Source organism: Cnephaeus nilssonii, assembly GCF_951640355.1.
Source record: "Cnephaeus nilssonii genome assembly, chromosome: 12".
Taxonomy (NCBI): domain Eukaryota; kingdom Metazoa; phylum Chordata; class Mammalia; order Chiroptera; family Vespertilionidae; genus Cnephaeus; species Cnephaeus nilssonii.
In genome coordinates this window covers 11,758,515-11,778,086 of record NC_137083.1, presented here as the reverse complement: position 1 = coordinate 11,778,086, position 19,572 = coordinate 11,758,515, and the positions used below count along the sequence as shown (strand labels likewise).

The window sequence follows — 19,572 nt, the reverse complement described above, 5'->3', positions numbered from 1 at the left end:
TGCATGAATCACACACAACATCCTCCTGCTTATGATCTGATTATGGTCAAGCCCCACAGCCAGAACTGGAGCTTCCTGAGAGCAGGGACCTGCTCTGTCTTGTTGGTCACAGTGACCCTCTGGGCCCACATTGTCTGGTGCTGAGCCTCCCTAAATACTTGCTGAATTCCTGAATGACTACTGCAGGCTGATAAACCCTGGTATGTTAAAGAGGACAATCCCTGGTAGGCCAGTCTTTAGAAAAGCGCCTGGTTGTGACTGATGGGTATCTCCAGACCCTTTAAGCTCAATTCCCATGTCAGTGCTTCTTTGCCATTTCAAGCAAGAAAATTGATTTATGCCTGGGCTGATTGAGTCAATTTTTCCAGGCAAAGAGGAAGGCTCAATGACTTAATGTTTGTAGTGAGCTTTGTAATCTCTCCAACAAAGATACTCTGTTGAATAAAAGTAACTTCCATTCCTCTCTGATTGGAGCCATACAGACTCAGCTTCTACAAGACCAAAATGTCAATGGCTTCTGGTTTAAAGAGTGTTTCTCAACAGACAGCCCTAAGCTTTATATATCACTCAGGATAAAATCTGAAGGAAAAAATTTATGGCAGAGAACACTCTCTCTGGCCTTGGTCCAATATTTGATGGAGAGTATTAACAATATTGCTTAGACTTAAGTCTCTTGGTTCCCCCCTGACGCTTGTCTGAATGAGCTTGATGTATGTGACAAGCATCTTGTTTTCGACCCCTATAAGTGAGCTTATTGTCAGCATAACTGTTTTGCAGGTCTCCAACCAGACTGAGACCTCACACATCGCTGCCATGTTTGTTTCTTCAGAAAGCTTGGCGGTTCTGACCACATCACTTCCTCTCCATCCTCTCCAACTTGGCACTTTCTGGACCAATCCCTTGGAACTGCTCAGAGCGCACTCACTTGAGATGTTGTTCTCTCTGTTTGGAATCCCTCTCCCTCTGCCTGGGTCTTACTCTTCATTCTTTTGAAAGACTTAGGTCTGTTGTCCCATCATCCATCGGGTTCACTCACTCACACTTCCTGGGTTAAGTTGGGTGCTCCTCCTCTGAATTCTAAAAGAACTTTTTTCAGATCTTTAATTTTATTACTTAGTATTATTTACTGGCCAATGGGCTCCTGGATTGTCCACCTTTATATGAATAGTATATCACTCTGACTGGAACATGGTAATTCCTTATAAATAATTGAGAACTGAGTCTATACTGGCTCGCCCACTTCACTTCCATTTTGTATTAAGTTTCCTCAGAGGAAACAATTCCTTTCCCTCTACTTATTCTTTAGAATGTTGATTTCACTTCTAAAATAAGATGTTCAGTTCTGGTGTCACTCTCTCCCAAATCTGTCTCATGATCTACCCAAACTGATGGTGGTGGAGGTGATGGTCTTAGGAGCAAAGAACACATTGGTACCAAGAGCATCAAGGTGTTCTTCAGGCAGAAGCAGAGTTACACCTGGAAAGAACCCAGATGGCCTAGCGTCTCATCCTTGCCCAGCCCTCTTCTGAGTGAAAACATATCCCTCCACATATAAGGGCTCCCCTTAAATCACCATAACCATCTCCAGGATGTAAAGGAACCATTGTGTCCTTGGTCAGGCATGAATACGCATTGACAGGACCAGTTTTCAGTTGCGGCTTGTAGAGCCAAGTGTTCACGTGACCATATGTCAAGTGCTGTGGTTTCCAGAGGACAACAAAGGCCACAGTTTCAGAGTAGGGTCCAGTATCTCGTAGAAGGGAGGATGGTCACACACAGTGGCCTGAAATGTCCTTCCGTGGCAGGAGCAGTATCTCACTAAGTGGCTGGTGGTGTGGCATCGACTGTGGTCCTGGCTCCACCTGTCTTTCCTTCCTCCCGATTACTTTCTGAGCAGCTCCTGCAGCCTCCCTGGTTGAGGTTTCTATGCTTCCCACTCCCATACCCCATCAATGACCTTTTTTTAAAAAAAAATAAATGCAGCAAAGGTAGGTTTTGTGTATTTTTTTCAATTACAGGGTAACATTCAATATTATTTTATATTAGTTTCAGGTGTACAACATAGTGGTTAGACATTTATATAATTTACAAAATGGCCCACCCAATAATTCTAGTATCCACTTGGCACCGTACATAGTTATTACAATATTATGTCAATGGCTTTCTTTGATGCTTAAATCCCCAAGAGTTCACAACTAAGAACTCTGATTGGTAAGAACTGTGGATTTTATGCTACGGACATTAGGAAGCCACTGGAGGGTTTTAAGCAGGAAAACAACATGGATGACGTAGGAATGCTTGGGAAGAAGTCCTGCTTAACCTTAGAACTACATTGTAATTCTCCTAAATGGTTGGTTTGGGGCTCTTGGGCATCCTCATTTGTGTAGTTGACTAGGTTTCTTTTCCAAATATGTCTCTAGTAGGAAACGTGGAGTCCAAGTCAGGGCCAGTCCATTCGTTAAGGAGGTAGATTACTCTGGTATCTATTTTGAGCCTTCTTTTTGGCTCTATGTTGCCTCACTCCTGCTTTTCTTCCTCCTTTTTATCCTTCTTTTAATGTTATACTATTTTGTCTTAGTTTGCTTCAAATTGTTCCTGGAAAAGGCTTTAGTCTGTATAATGTGCTGCCCAATACAGTAGCCATTAGCCACATCTGGCTCTTTTGATTTAAATTTTAATTAATCAAATTAAATCACAATATGATCCAGCAAACGCACTCCTTCATATTTACCCAAAGAAGCTGAAAACTTACATCCACCAAAAAAACCTGCACATGGATGTTCATGGCAGCTTTATTTGTAATTGCCAAAACTTGGAAGCAATCAAAATAACCTTTAAGAGGTAAATAGATCAATAAACTGTGGTTTATCCAGACAATAAAATATCATTCAGCATTAAAATAATGAGCTATCTAGCCATGAAAAGACATGGTTGCCTCTCAGAGATATTTTTTTAATTTTAAATAAGTTTTTATTACAAAGGTCGTCACTTAATTGGATATTTCTCTACTTTGTGAATTATTCTTACTCTCCACAGGAGACTAAATGCCTATCACTACGTGAAAGCAGCCAATCTGAAAAGGCTACGTATTGTGTGGTTTCAATTGACATTCTAGAAAACACAAGACTGTGGAGACAGTGAAGCGATCAGGGGCTGCCAGGGACTGGGGTGGGGAGGAGAGGAGTAGGCGGAGCACAGAGGACTTTTAGGGCAGTGAAAATGCTCGGTATGACATCATGATGATGGACACGTGTCATTATACATTTGTCCCAACCCACAGAGTGTACGACACCAAGAGTGAACCTTCACGTAAACTATGGACTTGGGTGATGATGTTCCACTCTGGTGGGGGATGTCAATAATGCGGGAGGCCGCCCATGAGGCAGGAAGGCAGGAAATCTTGGTATCTTCCTCTTAATTTTGCTGTGAACCTGAAACTGCTCTAAGAAATAATAAGGTCTAAGGAAATTAAATTTAAAGTTCCTCAGTCACCACAGCCACATTTCAGGCGCTTAGTAACCACATGCAGCTCCTACAGGATGGCACAGATAGATGGTAAACACGTCCATCATCGCCGAGAGCTCCAGCGCAGAGTGCTGACAGAAACATCATTAATGTGATGAATATTGTTTTGTTCCGTTGCCTCTCAAATTTTGAAAGTTGACTTAGGGATCCGTGGTGGCAAGCATTCTAGAACACCGATTTAGCACAGATCAGTACAGGAGCTGGAGCAGAAGCCTCATCATGTCGGGAGTTATTAAAACTCTTCCCACATCTCGGTGTGAAGGACTCTTGCCCAGTGCTGTGCACTGTGAAGAAATATTCAGGATGCCACCTCCCGAGAGCATCTGACGGTGAGAACCATGTCAGGAGCATGGCTGGGCACCGAATGAGCACTCAGAAATGCACCGAGGAAAAAGAGGTGTATTTGGTCGGCAGGAAACAGAGTTTTATCTGAGGGCAAAGCACAGGAAAAAGTCCAGTGACCTCTCACATAAACAAGGGGTTACAGTGTGATGCCTTAGTAGAGCTAAGTGGTTATTGTTCACAGTCTAGCCTCTTGGAAAGAAAGCTGAGGTCTCTATACAACAGTCCCCCCTTATCTGTGGGGGATACGTTCCAAGGCCCCCAGTGGATGCCTGAAACCGTGGACAATCCTAAACCCTATATACACCATGTTTTTTCCTATCCAGGTACATACATACCTATGATAGCGTTTAATTTCTAAATTAAGCACTGTAAGAGATTAACAATAGTAATAAAATAGAACAATATACTGTAATACAAGCTATGTGAATGTGGGCTTTCTCCCTCTTTCTGATAATCCAGATGGATACTAAGCAACCAATGGGCAGGTGGCACATGCAGTGTGGATACACTGGACAAAGAGATGATTCACGGCCGGGGTGCCGGGGGTGGAGGGGTGGGGGCGCGGCGCGGCGCGGAACAGGACAGAATGAGATTACATCATGCTACTCAGAATGGTATGCAGTTTAAAACATGAATTATTTATTTCTGGAATTTTCTATTTAATATTTTCAGACCGTGGTTGACCGCTAGTAACTAAAACCATGGAAAGCGAAATGGTAGCTAAGGTGAGGGCCACCGTACCAAAATGGAAAAACAAATTCATTCTTCCCCCATGGTTAATAAGAAAGGTTTTCTTGATTAAGCAAAGCACACACCAGAGTGTTGTTTTCTCCACTGCTCCAAGGTCAGCAAGGCTGGGCACTGAAGAGCGACGGCCAGCAGCGTCCAGGGGACACAGGAGGACGGGCCGGATGGGGGCAAGCGTGTCTCAGGACAGCAGACTTTCTTCCAGCAGCGAGCCGGGGGCAAGAGAAGGAGCTCCTGGGACAACTGTCAGCACAGTAGCAGCTCGGTGGTTTCCTTCTCCTCTTCTGGGAGCTATTTTCTTCGCAAAATGACTGCCATTTTAATGGGCTGCCATTCGCTCGTTAAAGTCATCTGGGAATGTTGTCAGCAAACGGACCACAAGATAGGACCCTGTATAATGTTTAGAATTTTGTCATTTAATAAAACGTTTTATAAGCTCAGTGCGTACCTATTAACTAGCAGCAGCCCTTCCCGGGGCCCGGCAGCCTACCCTGTGGTCCACAGTGCACTGACTGCCTTGGGTGAGTTATAGGGAGATCCTTGCTCAAGTTCCCATTTGTCTTTATTATGGCGCTCAAATAGCAGATGATGAGTGATCAGTCACTGTTCAGTTCCATTCCTGGGACTCTGACCAGGCTTGGCTTCTTATCATTCAAAATCTTCCTATCTTTCAAAATCTCCTGGAGGGCTGTCTCCTCTGGGGAAGGGGGGCCCTGAGCTTCTGATCCCAGGGAGGGATTTATTACCTGCTGGAGAGCAGCCGTGTGTGCATATGTGTGTGTGTGTGTGTGTGTGTGTGTGTGTGTGTGGTTTCCATAGACAGAGCAGCTCCTAAGTGCTGGTCCATGAACTGGCTCCATCAGAATCTCCCAGTGTTATAGGCAGTAAGAATGGCACCATTCAGGGGGTCCAAACCACTTGACCAGCGATATGCTAGGCAAGGAAAAGCCACCCTAGGGTGAGGTCCCACCCTACAATTGCGTGTCCATTGCTAGGCCTGTGGTAGGGCTTTCCGTCCTGGTGACCTTCTCTATCTGGCCCATCATCCTTGCTCTGCGCGTGTCCGTCTAACTGCTTACAGCAGGATGGATAATAAATATGGGCCTTCTAGGCCCCAGCCCAGATCCACCAAGTCATCCCAAGGTAAAGGTCCGAAATCCTTTGGCAGCCACGGCCCTGGCTTTTTTCTGATACACAGCCAGCTTGGGAGGCACTTGGAGAACAGAACACTCACTAGATTGAAAAGTGTGCACTGTGTCCCGATAGTAGAGTGATTAGCTTTAAACAGGAAAACCAAAAATACAACCTAACACAAAACTCTGTTGCGCAGCCGCAGAACGCATGTCGGAGCCTAACCACCCGTCTAAGAAGTGTTGATCACAAAGGTACAGATGTGGAGGCTGCAACACAACCTATTACCACGCTCAGAGAATTCAAAAAAGACACCGCTTATCAACAGGCCTTGTTTTCTTGAATTGTGTTACTGTTTTTGAGCACCTTTGCCTCGTTTCACCTTCAGTTCCTACAACTGTGGGAGACTGGACTTGGGTTCCAAATAAAGCATGACTCAACCATGGAAGGAAGTGGGCTGGCGTTGTCCAAAGCTCAGAAACCAGCCACATCAACTGTGAACCCTCAAGCCTGGTCCTCCTTCACCTGCAGCAATCCCACTATCTGCATTGCCTCGGGCTGCCTGTGTTCAGGCCTTGTGCTCAGTTTTCTGCCAGTGTTATCACATTTGTTCTTCACAAATGCCTCCTAAGCTAGGTGTGAATATTATCCCCATTTTAATGATGGGGGAAATGAAGCTTAGGGGTGTTCAATAATTTGCCAGAGTTGTAGCCCCAACGTTTTAGTTATCCTATGCTTCTCCATTCGGACAATACCATCTGGAGCCCTGTGGGCTGCCAAGAGTCCTTCCCTAGTGTTGGGAACAGCCGAGAAAGGAGAACAGAATGTCAGCAGCAGCAAAAATCGTCTTCTCCCATAAACCAAAAACCCTCCAACAAAACCAAGCCAGCTTTGATGGACAAAAATACAAGAATAGTTGTTTAGAACATGAAATGTGACAGCTGCTTAGCCCAATAGATTTAGATGAGTTTTATAGTCCTCCTATGACCTGCTCCAGCCCCCATATCCCTTGACAGAAACAAGGTCAGGATAAATATGAAAATAAAAATATCTTTGCTTTTTCTTAATCAACAATCAAACTTTTTTCTAGAGCTTGTCTTCTCTGAAAGCTAAGCCCTCCCAGGGAACGTCTAAAGTCTTGGCTCCCTTCACAAAAGGCCATTGATGATTCGGGTCCCAGCCCCCTGCATTCCTCGGGCAGCTTTTTCTGCAGGGAGTCCCACCCACACTTGAGCTTTCTCTCAAGTTCTCCCTCCTCAATCCCATGTCTCAGAGGAGATCGACATTCAACAGGAGGCAAATTTGAGTCCATCGGGGTTTCTAAGAAAGCAGCTATGACCCAGTGGCACATCAAAGAGTCTGACATTTGCCCTGCACAGACCCTTCATGCCCTTTTCTAAAGAGCATCCACCCACTTTCCATAATGATTAGTATTGATACCTAGTGAGCAGTGACAATGTGCCTCAAACAATGAGAAACACAAAAGCTCCTTTACCTTCCACCCCTCGCCCAGTGTCTTGCAGATAAAAGTAATGGCTGCCATTCACTGAGCCCTTACCATGGACCAGATCCTGACATTTAACCAACTGACATTCACTCTTCACAACAACTTGAATCGGTGGGAAGACACAGGTTTCCCCATTTTACTGATGGGAAAACTGATGCTCAGAACCTTACCCAGCTAGGAAATGGATACCAGCAGATTCCAACCCCCTAGCTCTTAACTAGTATACCATAACTCCCCCACCCCCCACTTAGTAACTGTTGTTGAATGTCACACATTTTCTATTCATTATCTCCCATCTTGTTTTGGCTGGATTAATAAATATTTTTTAAGGAGAGGCAACAAGAATTCGAAAGATTGTGCTGATAGAAAGTCACTTGCTATGCCTTTAGGCAGGCTTTGCGAACACTATAGAAAGGGAGACAGACAAGGCAGGGAGTGGCAGGAAATACCAACAAAAAATGCAGGTCTCATCTTTCAAAGACATAGTCATAACTATTCCAATAAAGTGCAATGAAATAATTGAAAAGTATGCAGATTGGATTCACGGGGATTTTTATTTTCTTCTACTTCTTGTCTACAAATGGCTTCCAACCTGACATATTTCCAGGTCTGGGTCAAAATGAGAAAAAGAAGAAATTGCAATGATTGTTATGCAGCTAAATTTATTCACTTTAAGTGGCTATTCTTTATTATGAGATTGTTTCCAGATAGTTTTAGTATTATGATACCCTTTCTTCTAAGAAGTGATGACGATAGAAAATGTTCATTTTCTTTTCCTCTTTTTAAATTTGTCTTTATTTTACTAAATAAATAGTTGCTCACCTTATTTCAGTTTTTCAAAAAAATTATTTAATTTGATTTAAAAAAGTCGAGATAATTATTTAATTTGATTATTATTTAAATTTTTTAATTTGATTTTAAAAAGTCTTGAGATAATTATTTCTGAATTGTTTGACTAGTATGAATTCTTTTGTAAAGCCTAGCAAAAATTTATTTTGAAAGAAATATATAAATTTTAGAAGAATCATGTACACATACCTATCCTCCTTAGTATAATTTTATTTTTAAGTTTTTCTAATTCTTTTTTTATTTCTAATTCTTTTTTCACTTATCATCACTGAAGGAAGAGTGTAGAAAAGCAAGAAGGTTTCTTGGCAATGTTGAGAGATTTTAGTAACAAGAGAATAATTAGATGCATCAGTGGATAAAGTGAAATTTAACAAAATATTTTTAAATTGTTTTTTATGAAGCCATAAGAAATCATTGTTTGTTGGACAACAAAGGTATTTTTGTCTATTGCAGAAGGAAAACTTTCAAAAATTTCTCAAAGTTTAGGCTGCAGCAAATGCTGATAAATATCTGATCACAAAAACAAAAAATTTTTTAAGCAAATTATCTGACCTCATAGCATGATACTCAAGAAACAAAACCTCTACTGTGAACAGACTCTATTTCAAGAGCAGACTGGGGGGAGGTAGGGGCGCATTGGAAAATGCAGTTTAGGCTTAGACTAAATTCACATGCTAATAAGAACCTCCAAATAAAAGCTGCTTCACAATGGGTACTAACCAGTTAGCAGATTAACAAGATTCAGAACAGAGTAGGAATTAGACATGTTTGTCCTATGACCATATGTCTGGAGAGTTAGCCTGTCGTGGAGGTGTTGGGAGACAATATAGTTAAGAATCCCGGATAAATCAGAATATTGCATAATCTAGCATCCTTCATACAAGGAGAATGTGCAAAGTTTATGTGTAACTTCTTGCAACTCCTTTCAGTGCTGGAAAAATGTTGTATCCTTCAAAATGTTGTGTTCCTTCCCTCTCCTTCAGTCTTCATAATTTGAGACAAGGTGGCAAAGCAAAGATCACAGGTTTTAGAGCCACACTGTCTAATCCAGTAGACCCTAACCACAAGTAAGTATTCCAACTTGAAATTCAGTTATATGAACCACATTTCAAGTGCTGGCTACCATACTGAAGAGCACAGACACAGAACATTTCCGTCTTTGCAGATGGGCCTGTCGGCCAGCTCTATTTTAGGGTCAAAGATCCCACTACCAAGAACTTGAGCTTCACTCAGTTTCCTTATCTGCAAAATAATATCTGTCTCATAGGAACATTAGGAGACTCCAATGTATTAAGAGATCTTTGTAAGCTATAAAACAAATAAATATTAGCTATTTTGATGATGATGACGACGACGACGACGACGACGACGACGACGACGAGGAATGAATTCTATACAGGAAAACTTCAGATAGTTAGAAATGATAAGAAATCTCAGTCTTCACGCAGAGTGGACACAATCCCAGTCATGAGGTGTTTCCTCCAATCGTATGCTCTCCCTTTTTTCTTAAAAGTTTCTCCTTCTCTCCAAGACTGGGGACAAAGAACTAGACAACATATAAGTGAATTTGAAACCTATTTAAACACTATATGCAACTACTACTCTTTTAAAAAACCACATCAGACAGGATTCATGTTTTATACCTAATTTAATGTTTCTCAAGCTAATGTCCCCAACCTAAGGAGCCTGTGGAAATCTACAGGTCGGGTAGAGCAGGGCAGATGGGGAGAAGGGCCTGTGGCAGGGGATGTAGTATTAAAATTATTGCCATTATTACAAAAGTCTTCCCAGAAGTTGTATGTTTCCCTACCCAGGCGACATTTAAAGCATTGGTTTGGTCTGAAATTGTATTAGTTAAGTCTAATAATATTGTTTGGTATATGAAACTGCCATTTTTGTAGGTCAGAAATAAACACTGGCAATTGCATGTGGTTCAACCCAATGCTTACCTCAAATTGGCCTTGTAGCATAGGGGCCAAGAGCTCAGGTTTTAGCTGACAGACTGGAGTTCAAATCTCACTCTGCCACTTAATAACTGTGTCTCTGGGAAAGTAATAGAATAATGGGAAAAACAAATGCAATTTGCAGACCAAATCTTTCCAAACACTGCGTCCATGAGAAAAGAAAATAACAACGTGCTTTTGGGTGACAAAAAGGTTGAGAACCAGTAATCTCTTCCTCAAGGTAGGGCTTTTCATTGACACTATACTACCCCTTCAGGCAACATTCATCATGTAGAACAGAGAACAGAGTCCATCCAGTAAGCAAAGGAGCTCTCCTAAAAAATAATAAAGATAATAAAAATAATAAATAAAAAGACCTCAGAAGCCCAAGCCCATCATACCTTAGGTTTATGGTAACTAAGTCAATTGTGCATAAAAAGCTACCCTGGGCCTCGCCCGCCCCTCCCCAGCTCCCGGAAGTGCAGGGGCCGCTCCCGGAAGTGCGGGGGGGGGGACGGGGGGAGGAGGGCTCCAGCCGCCCAGCCAGGATGCACCCTGGGAAAGCAGTGCCAGATCCGAGATGGCGGCCAGCAGGAGGCTGGTGAAGGAGCTGGAGGAAATCCGCAAAAGCGGGCTGAAAAACTTCCGTAACATCCAGGTCGATGAAGCTAATGTGCTGACTTGGCAAGGGCTCCTCGTTCCCGACCACCCTCCCTATGACAAGGGGGCCTTCAGGATTGAAATCAACTTTCCGTCCGAATACCCGTTCAAACCGCCGAAGGTCACGTTTAAGACAAAGATCTATCACCCCAACGTGGATGAGAAGGGCCAGGTGTGTCTGCCCGTCCTCCGTGCCGAGCACTGGAAGCCGGCCACGAAGACCGGCCAGGTGATCCAGTCCCTCGTCGCGCTGGTGAACGACCCCCAGCCCGAGCACCCGCTTCGCACGGACCTCGCCGAGGAGTACTCCAGGGACCGGGAGAAGTTCTGTGCCCACGCCGAGGAGTTCACCCAGAGGTACGGGGAGAGGCGGCCTGTGGACTGAAACCTGCCGCGATGGGTTCCAGCGAGTGGGAGCAGGGACCCCGAGCAGTGCGGGCACCCCGCAAAGCAGGCCTCTGTGGAAACTGACGCGGGCCACTACCTGGCGTTTGCTTGTGGCAGTTACTAACTTTCTACCGTTTTCTTAATCAAAAGTGATCTCAGGTAACCTGTAAAGAAAGGATTAAAGATTTAAGATGTCCTAAAAAAAAAAAAAAAAACTACACTGATTGGGGGGATGGGGGGAACACCAGCATTAACTGCAAACGCCAGAAACAGAGGTAAACAAACAAACAAACAAAATAGAACGGTCAAGAGATTTTTGGTCTTGACCTTTGCAGTGGCCTGACAGCGTTGCCATGTTACAGTAATGTTTAGTATCACTACTTGAGAAAACAGAAACATGTAGTATTGTACCGTCAGGATATTTCTACTTAAAAAAAGGGAATTATTGCACTAAAGCTACGGTGCAGATAAAGGGCGGTCCATGCTCCCCACCGAGGAGGGAGGCCAGGCAGCTGCCTCCAGGACCACCTGACGGTCACAGCCACACAAGAGTCCTGGGAGCAGACACCAAGGACTGTCAGCACCAGAGAGGACCCGGTCACAGAGAACAGTAGCTAAGACACAGAAACCGAACAACCGGAAGGAGAAGCTGGAGAACCAAGAACCCTGAGAGCTGAAAAGAGGAGAGCAGACTGTCAAATGGAGGCTGATGGATTCTGAAGACGAATCCACAGACTTGGGTGAGAGCATGGTTACCTGCAGGCGAGCAGGACCCCTTTAGAGTGACCAGAAAGGGATGAACTTCTTGGTCCAGAAAACTCTCCCATATAGGATTCAGCAGGGGCCAGCTGTAACTGTGGCGTCTGATAGAAAGGACATGGGTCTCAGATTCAGACAGATCTGAGTTGTTTGGCTCAGCAGTAGCTTTGTGCCCAAGTGCAGGCAACTGAATCTCTGAACTTCAGTTTCGTTATCTTTAAGCCAAGAACATAATATGACTCTCACAGTGTTGTGGTGAAGACTAGATGAGGCCACACATACTGGAAAGTGCTGGGGTTGGTACCTGGTACTTAGTAGCTACTCAATAAAAGATCTGTCTCTTCTCTGTAGTGATGATGATTTTTCTGGGTTTATTTTGTTACGCTTGTACTTAATCGGTCATTCCCCTTTCATATCTGCCAAACATGCATTCCTTCTTAGGACGGCGGCTCTGTTTATTCTTCCAAAGCAACAGGAATAACAATCTCCATTTTGAGAATTACTTAGAATGAATATCTGAGCCTTATTTGGGGTCTTAATGCTGATAGTATCCTTTAGCAGAATGTCAACACTAGAAAGATTTCATTGTTAGCTGACAGTGCCAGTGAAAAAGGAATCCTCAGAAAGCAAGAGTGACCTCCCCCACACCTGCCAAGAAACAAAGAGCCCAAGCCCACAGCCTCCCAGCAGGAGCAGCTGTTCTGGCCCTCCACCCTCCAGCAGAGCCCCGGATGGGTCCCCTCCCACCCCTGCTCTCTGGACTTATCAAGAGCAGACATCTGCAGCAAGGTCTTTGGGGGACCACCCAGAGGGCAGCCAGAGAACCCTGGGGCTCCCCGAGAATTTGCAGAAAGGTCAAGAGTCACTTGCTCTAACAGTTGACTGAAAGCATCTCAGAGAGACCCGATGGAAAGGTCATCTTAAGATAGTGACAGGGCACAGCTTGAGGGGGTAGAGGGGAGAGGACAGAATTTCTTTTTTTTTTTAAGTAGCAAAAAGTACATCTGTTTCTGGCTCAGCTGAGGCTTTCGAGTCTGATTTTTATTTCGATGGCATTTCCTCGGCTTTTCCAATTCGCGTCTGAATCGCAGAATGTGTCCATTGTGCACTTCTGGGCGTGCGTCCACGGGCCACGAAGCACAACGCTGCAAGTGCCTTTTCTCCCTTCATTAAACATTGCTTTAAAAAGGCATCCAAATGTCCGCTCTCCCCGTCACGTCTACAGGGGATCCTGTTACTTTCCCCGCAGTGGGAACAGAAGGAGCGCCTAAGTCACAAGCTGTGATGTTTAATATTTTTCAATTTCGCGTGTCTGCCTTTGCAAGCTGGTTACAGGGCCAGCCTGGCCAGCCATGCCAGTGTGGGAGAGGGTCCTCAGTGTCCCCGGGAGGTGCCACTGGCCTTGTAGATCTCCCGTCCCGGCTGCAGCAGCCCAAACTGGCCTGCACCCCGGGGAGCCCTCTGCACTTCACTGGGCGAGGTGCTGACTCCACCTCCCACGGGCAGGCCAGGACGCATCCTGCTGACTTAAGAAGATGCCACGTAAATTAGAACTCATGTAACCATATGGTTCAAACCTGCGGGTCATATTTTATACACAAATGACTATGACAGGCGGTATTTTTGTGCTGACAAGTTGTATTTCATCCACGCTTACTTAGAATTCCATGCTATCATTAAAAGCTAAGCAGTAGAACTGTATCAAATTTTTATGCAAAAATTTGATTGAGTTTCCTTCTTATTTAAAAAAAGAAAAAGAAAAAGAAAAATTTACCCAGGGAGCTTTTGCTTCCTCTTATTATCCAAGTGTTTGGTGGTATGGTGGTTTCAGATGTTCCAACAACAGGAGTTTGAAAGGACTTCTGGAACCCTAGTTTCCAGACTAACCCTCACTGAGTGTGCTAAACAGCTATTTTATTGAAATCCCCAAAATAAAAAGTCTAATCGTTTACCAACCACCCAGTGCTGTGTAACCTCTGGATATTCAAACACAGAACCTACTGACTCGACCTTCCTTGATTCCATGAGCTCATAGCAAACCAGGGGCAGTGGTAAATAAGAGAGTCTCCAATACAGTGATCAGTAATCTCCAAGGCCTCTAGGTTGAGAAAGAAAATGGTAATCAAGATGCAAGCTGGAGAATTCTTCAGCCTGCTTCTTAGAAGACAAACCTTGGAAAAATAACTCTCAAGTTTACTAGAATTCTAATTAACCTCACAGCCCAGCATCCTACAGGCCCCATGACTATATTAAGATTGCAAGAACTAAGAGACTTCAGCACAAATCTTGAACTGAAATGGAAATATATACTTGAGTGTATATTCAAAATAGTTCCTGTAAATATGTCTTCCCTCTTGGGAAAATGTCTTGGACCCCCAATTCATTCTCTGCTTTGCCTTGGCAATCCAAAGTAGCCCTCTTTTCTGAATCAAAAGTAGGCATGTGGTTTGGGAGAGGATTTTTCTGATTTCTGCATGAATTGATAGAAAAATATTCTGGCAAAGCTACCAATTATAGTCGCATTTAGTTGCATATATAACAAATGTCCTTTCTTTAAAAAATTAAATAAAATTTCTTTTAAATCAGGACTACCCTGACCACTCCAGGCACATAGTTGCCAAACCAGATCATCAGGAAGCTCCACCCCAAAAGTCTGAGGGGCATTTCTAGAAGCTCAGAGAAAGCAGATCACTTCTCTCCGGGCAGGTGGACCTGGGTTTGAATCCTGTCTTTGCCTCTTACTTTCTTTGAGCCAATCCATAATGCCTCCAAGCTCAATTTCCTCACCCATAAGACGGAATGCAAAGTACAGTGTCTAATGCACTTGTTAAATTTTCATGTCTTCATCCTACCCCCAACTGAAAGAACACCTGTGCCCCCCAAGCTCTGAGGCTGCCCGGAGAGTAACTGTCTAGGAGTGAGGAGAGTGTGATGGACCTGAAATTTGATTGTCTCCCTCCCACTCTCCCCGCTCTTGGCACCATCTCTCTTCCACAGGTGCTCGTTTCTGAAGTCTTCCTTGGCAATGGCTTAGGGACTAACTGGTCCCGGGTACATTTTAATGAGAGACTCTGCAAAATCTTAAAGCCTTTACCGATTAAAAAGAATAATTTTCTTTTAATGAGCATGTGCCCTTCTATTTTAAAAGTAATAATCTGATTACTACCAAAAAAAAATGGAAAATGCATAAAAGTACAAAGCAGAAGAATCACCCATCATCCTGGTACCCATGACAAGCACCATGAGGATATGACCGCCGGTTGACCTTTGAGCTGGATATGGGCAATTGGAGGCTGCTCACCCCCACCCCTGACCCTGGAATGTACAGTTCTGCCTGCCATCCCTGCAGCGGGGGCTGTTCCAAGGAGAAAGCCTAGAGAGAGGAAGGTGTTGCTGAGACCATCTGGAGATATGTGACTGAACCCAGTTCAGGCCTCTCTATAAACTTCTAAGATTCTGATGGGCAGGCGTGGAGATCTACTGGTCATGTGGTTGCCCAAAACAAGCCTCATTTATTCAAGTTCCCTCGTTTATTAAAACCGCCACCTACCAATCTGGAGTGGCCTGCCTCTCTCTCAGGTCTTTCCTGGCCTGCCATGTAAGGGGCCAGTTTGTGAATCTACACACCACGGACATTTCTTTTAGTCTTTTCTGTATGCCTGTTTATTGTGACCTTTATTTGTGTATGTATGCTTTTAAAAGGGATGATTAATTACATTGTTGTTTTTAGTTTTACTTAGGACAGAATGCATGCACAACTTTGTGTGTGTGTGTGTGTGTGTGTGTGTGTGTGTGTGTGTGTGTTTTCATTTAACATAACCCAGAAAACATTTTTCACATTATTATAGGCTTCTCAAAAATAGTCATTTTTAATGGCTGCAAAATAAGGGATACATTTTTAAAGGTATAATTTTCAACTCTATTAGGAGCTGTGGGAGATACATGTATAAAACCAAAACTAAATATAGGTTCTCTAAAAGGCAGGGATTGGGGTCTCTTCATTCCCTGCAGTAACTTTGGTACCTGCCTTAGTGCCTGGCCCATGAGAGGGGCTCTTTAGTAAATAAGAATAAGAAAGGTGAGAATGTGGAGCCCTCGATGCCTCTAAGGCTGCCTCGCCTGACCAGCACTGCCCCTGGTTTGCTATGAGCTCATTCTTCATGATGATTGACAAGTAACTCACTCTCTCCATGCTTTGCTTTCTTCTGTGATCCGTTGCTAAGACACAAGTAAGAGCAAATACAAGATTTATAAAAATAGCAACAGGTTTTTTAAAGCACCTGTTTTCCATTTAACACCCTCACACGCATGTTTTAAAACCTACAGGGGAATTGTTTATTAGAGTTTTTCAGAAATCAGAAAAAAAAGCAAGTTATAAGAAAGCCATCTCTGTGATTCTCTGATCCCCAGATATTTAACTATGTTGGAAACTTCACACAAACGAATAAGAAACAGATGCAAAAATAAATTGTAAACGGTACGTTGCTCTATTTAGCCAACATATTGGATGCCCAGGAAAAACAAGTCAAGACGTTGTCCTGCCCTAAAGTATTTGTGTGAAGTGCTGGCAAATGTGGTACCTACTTAGGTCCTAGGGTCTCATCACCAAGAGTGAGGGCAAGATCAGTGGCTCTACCCAAGGACCGGAAACTAATTCTCAGAAAACTTCAAATAACTGAGCAGAGTACAAAAAAACTTCTTTTTGCCCCTCTAAAACCTAAAGATGTATGACCCTATAAATGTCCACAGACCTACTGTCTGAGCAAAATTCGACTTTGGAAACAAATATAATGTGGGCAAGAAAAATGTTAAAAAGTTAAAAACACTGTCAATACCATTTAGCTTGTGTATTAGGTCTAGCTCTGCCAGCCCGAGGGGAAAGGGAAGGACAAGAATGGCCACATTCTCTCTTCTCTCCCAGCCCACAGCTGGGCCTCAGACAAGAGGAAGATTGTGAGGCCACGGCAAAGGTGAGTAAGAGGTTGGGAGATGGAACCGAGGAGGGAAAACTGGAATAAGTGGGGAGATACCATGTGAGAAAAGAGAGGCGATGAAGAACTTTTTGGATTTAAAATTTTAATCTTTAATTACGTGAAAGGATGTTTATGCAAGAGGGTGACCTCTTTTTTCCATCTCTTCTGGGGCAGGTCAAGCGAAAATGGACTTAAGCTGTAGCCGAGTGGGTTTAGGTAAGACAGAGAAAGGAATTTCCTGAATGTGGAGGTCGTTAAACATTGGAATGAGTTACTAAGGGAGTCTGTGGACACTCTTCCTCTGGGGAACATTTAAAAATAAGATAAATTTTCATCTGTCAGGGAGGGTTTAGGAGTAATCCAACCAGAAGGCTTCTCAAAGCATTTTCCAGCCCTATAACCTGAAGGCCAAATTCCCTCCCATTTTATTTCTACAGTTAACTAGATGTGAGATGGATGCCGGGAGCAGAATTCAGGGTTTCGAATACAGTAACCAGAGGCAATGGCTTTCTGTTCTATAATAAGATACCACTTTGCATGAAAGATGAAAGTCAGATTCCTTTCTGGGAGCCACATCAGGAAAAACACTCACAACTGGGCAAGTTAACCATTGCCCAGACCCCTTTCCTCTCATCCGGGAAAGACAGAGTGCCTGCCCTCCTCTGGGCCGTTTTGTTCCCTTGCGTCTTCTGAGCTCACCTTTCCAGTTTTTAAGTTTATCTTTCCAGACAATCATCCCAAGTATTCCATTTTACAACTAACTAGTCAGTTTCTCCAAACAGTCATTTGAAACCTAATCAAATGTTTCCCCGGCAATTATTTGGCTAACTTTCCATCTCAGATATACAGTAGTAAAATACAAGCTTGCGTTTTGAAAAATTGTCAGGCGCATTCCATTTGCTTGATTTTCTCCCGAGTTTTCAGCAAGTCAGTCTCTGGATTTCTATAGGCCTTGGGAGGGCAGGACAGCCTGACCCACCCTGTGGGCGCTCCCATCACACTTTGTAGTTTACCAGCTTTGTTTGCAGGCCGTGGTTAGCCTTTCTTTTAAATGCCTCAAGTCTCCTTTGTTTCAGGCCAAAGCAGGAATCTTAAAGGGAACTGATCATCAAACCCGCCTCCATGATCATGGTACCTCCTCCTCTTCATTCTCAGCCTAACTCTCCTTTTTCCCTTTAGCTTCTCCCACCTCATTCTCACTCCCTCAAGTCAAGACGTTTGTCAAAAGTTTCCTCTGAGTTCTCCAACCCCTTTGTCCAGCGTGAACTCTCTGAATTCAAGCGGAAAGAAAAGGAATTTGGTTTAAGTAAGAAAAGGGGAGACTCGATAGGGGAAGAGGCTAGAGCTGCTCCTAGCAATGGGCTAGTTGCTTCATAACAGTGATCTCTGGAGCAGAGAGAGACAGTACTCCAGGAACTTTCTGGTATATATGGCAGGATTGGGGCAAAAAGAGACATATAACCTCCTAGGGAGACAGCACGAATTTATTCATCTTTGTGAATTAAAGTAGATCATTTAGCTTACCCTTTTCTTGAAACCATCAAGTATTTATGGTTCTAAATTAAGGCAAGCACATTATAAGGATCAAAATAAAAGAAAATCATTATTTTTACTTCTGTGGAAGCTCCCTAGAGAACTTCTAGTCTTGATAGGGATCCGGTGAGGAGGGAGATCTCCTTAATCTTTCATAAGGGAAGTAAAAGAGGTGTATTCTCATCTTGTACGAGGTGGGGAAACCAGGAACGGAGTGATGACATCGTTCACCCATTGTGGCCAAAACAGTCACAAGATCCTAAGCATTCATATGTATATATTCTTTACCGAGATGCCCTGTTAGAATGAAATTTATTTATGCAGTTAAATAGGTAGTAAGGTTTTTTTTTTAATGTGTGCATAAAAAATATATTAAATTGAGCTTATGAATAACATCCTTCAAATAACAAAGTGCATCATTAATATTTAACACACTGAGAGAAGCAGATCAACAGCAGTCAGTCTTCTTGGCAAGAGTTGGTTTCATCAGCCTCTCCAGGTCTGCAACCCCAAGGCTCTACCCAGGTTTACCTAGAGAGCTAACCCCTGCCCCAGTTCATTCCAGGCCACTCAGAGCTCAACTCTCCTGGGGGGCAGGGCGGGGGGGGGGGGGGCGGGCGGGGAGAGAGAGAAAGAGAACAAAAGATTCTTCGCATTGGTTCCACCTCTGGGGACCTACATTCTCCTGGACATCCTCTTTACTGGGGATAACCTGCACTGAGGTATTATATGTTGGATGGTTAAACCAGCTGTTAATTGGTAGTCCAGTCCTTCATGAAACAAACCCTGAACTAACAGTGTCTTTGTCCCCGGAAACATTGAGAGATCAACATGAGCATAGTTCCTCCCTTTCAGCTCACCACATCCTTACCCCCATTCATCCAACCTCCACACTCAAGCTCATTAGCAGACGAGAATCTTTATTTTCACACATGGTCTGAGCCTTCACCTTAAACCCTTTGCCTTGGGACAGCCAGCTGGTTCTGTCTGGGTCCCTCTCCCGCTCCCCCTAGACAGGCAGAACCCACATTGCCCGCTCACAGAAGCATGTAGCCCGGCCCGGGAGACTTGGCCAAAGCTCGGGGTCCCGCGGAGCATCGGGTCCTCGGCTAAAACTTCTGCAGACACAGCTGGTTCCACTACAGCCAAACAAATCACTCCTTTGAACAAAAAGCTTCAAAACTTAGAGGGAAGAGATGAAAGCCGCAGATCT

At 43.8% G+C, this 19,572-nt stretch overlaps 1 protein-coding gene and 1 pseudogene across 2 annotated transcripts in view; one reads left to right on the top strand and one right to left on the bottom strand.

The window, feature by feature from the left end:
* The window catches only part of LOC307108684 (ferritin light chain-like), a 732,105-nt pseudogene that overhangs the window by 355,918 nt on the left and 356,615 nt on the right, over positions 1–19,572 (bottom strand). The window lies entirely within an intron of this gene.
* On the top strand, positions 10,628–11,092 carry LOC307108665 (ubiquitin-conjugating enzyme E2 L3-like; the record flags this gene model as incomplete). Its single annotated transcript, XM_079786819.1, has 1 exon — positions 10,628–11,092. One exon carries the CDS (start codon positions 10,628–10,630, stop codon positions 11,090–11,092), a length of 465 nt encoding a protein of 154 aa, XP_079642945.1.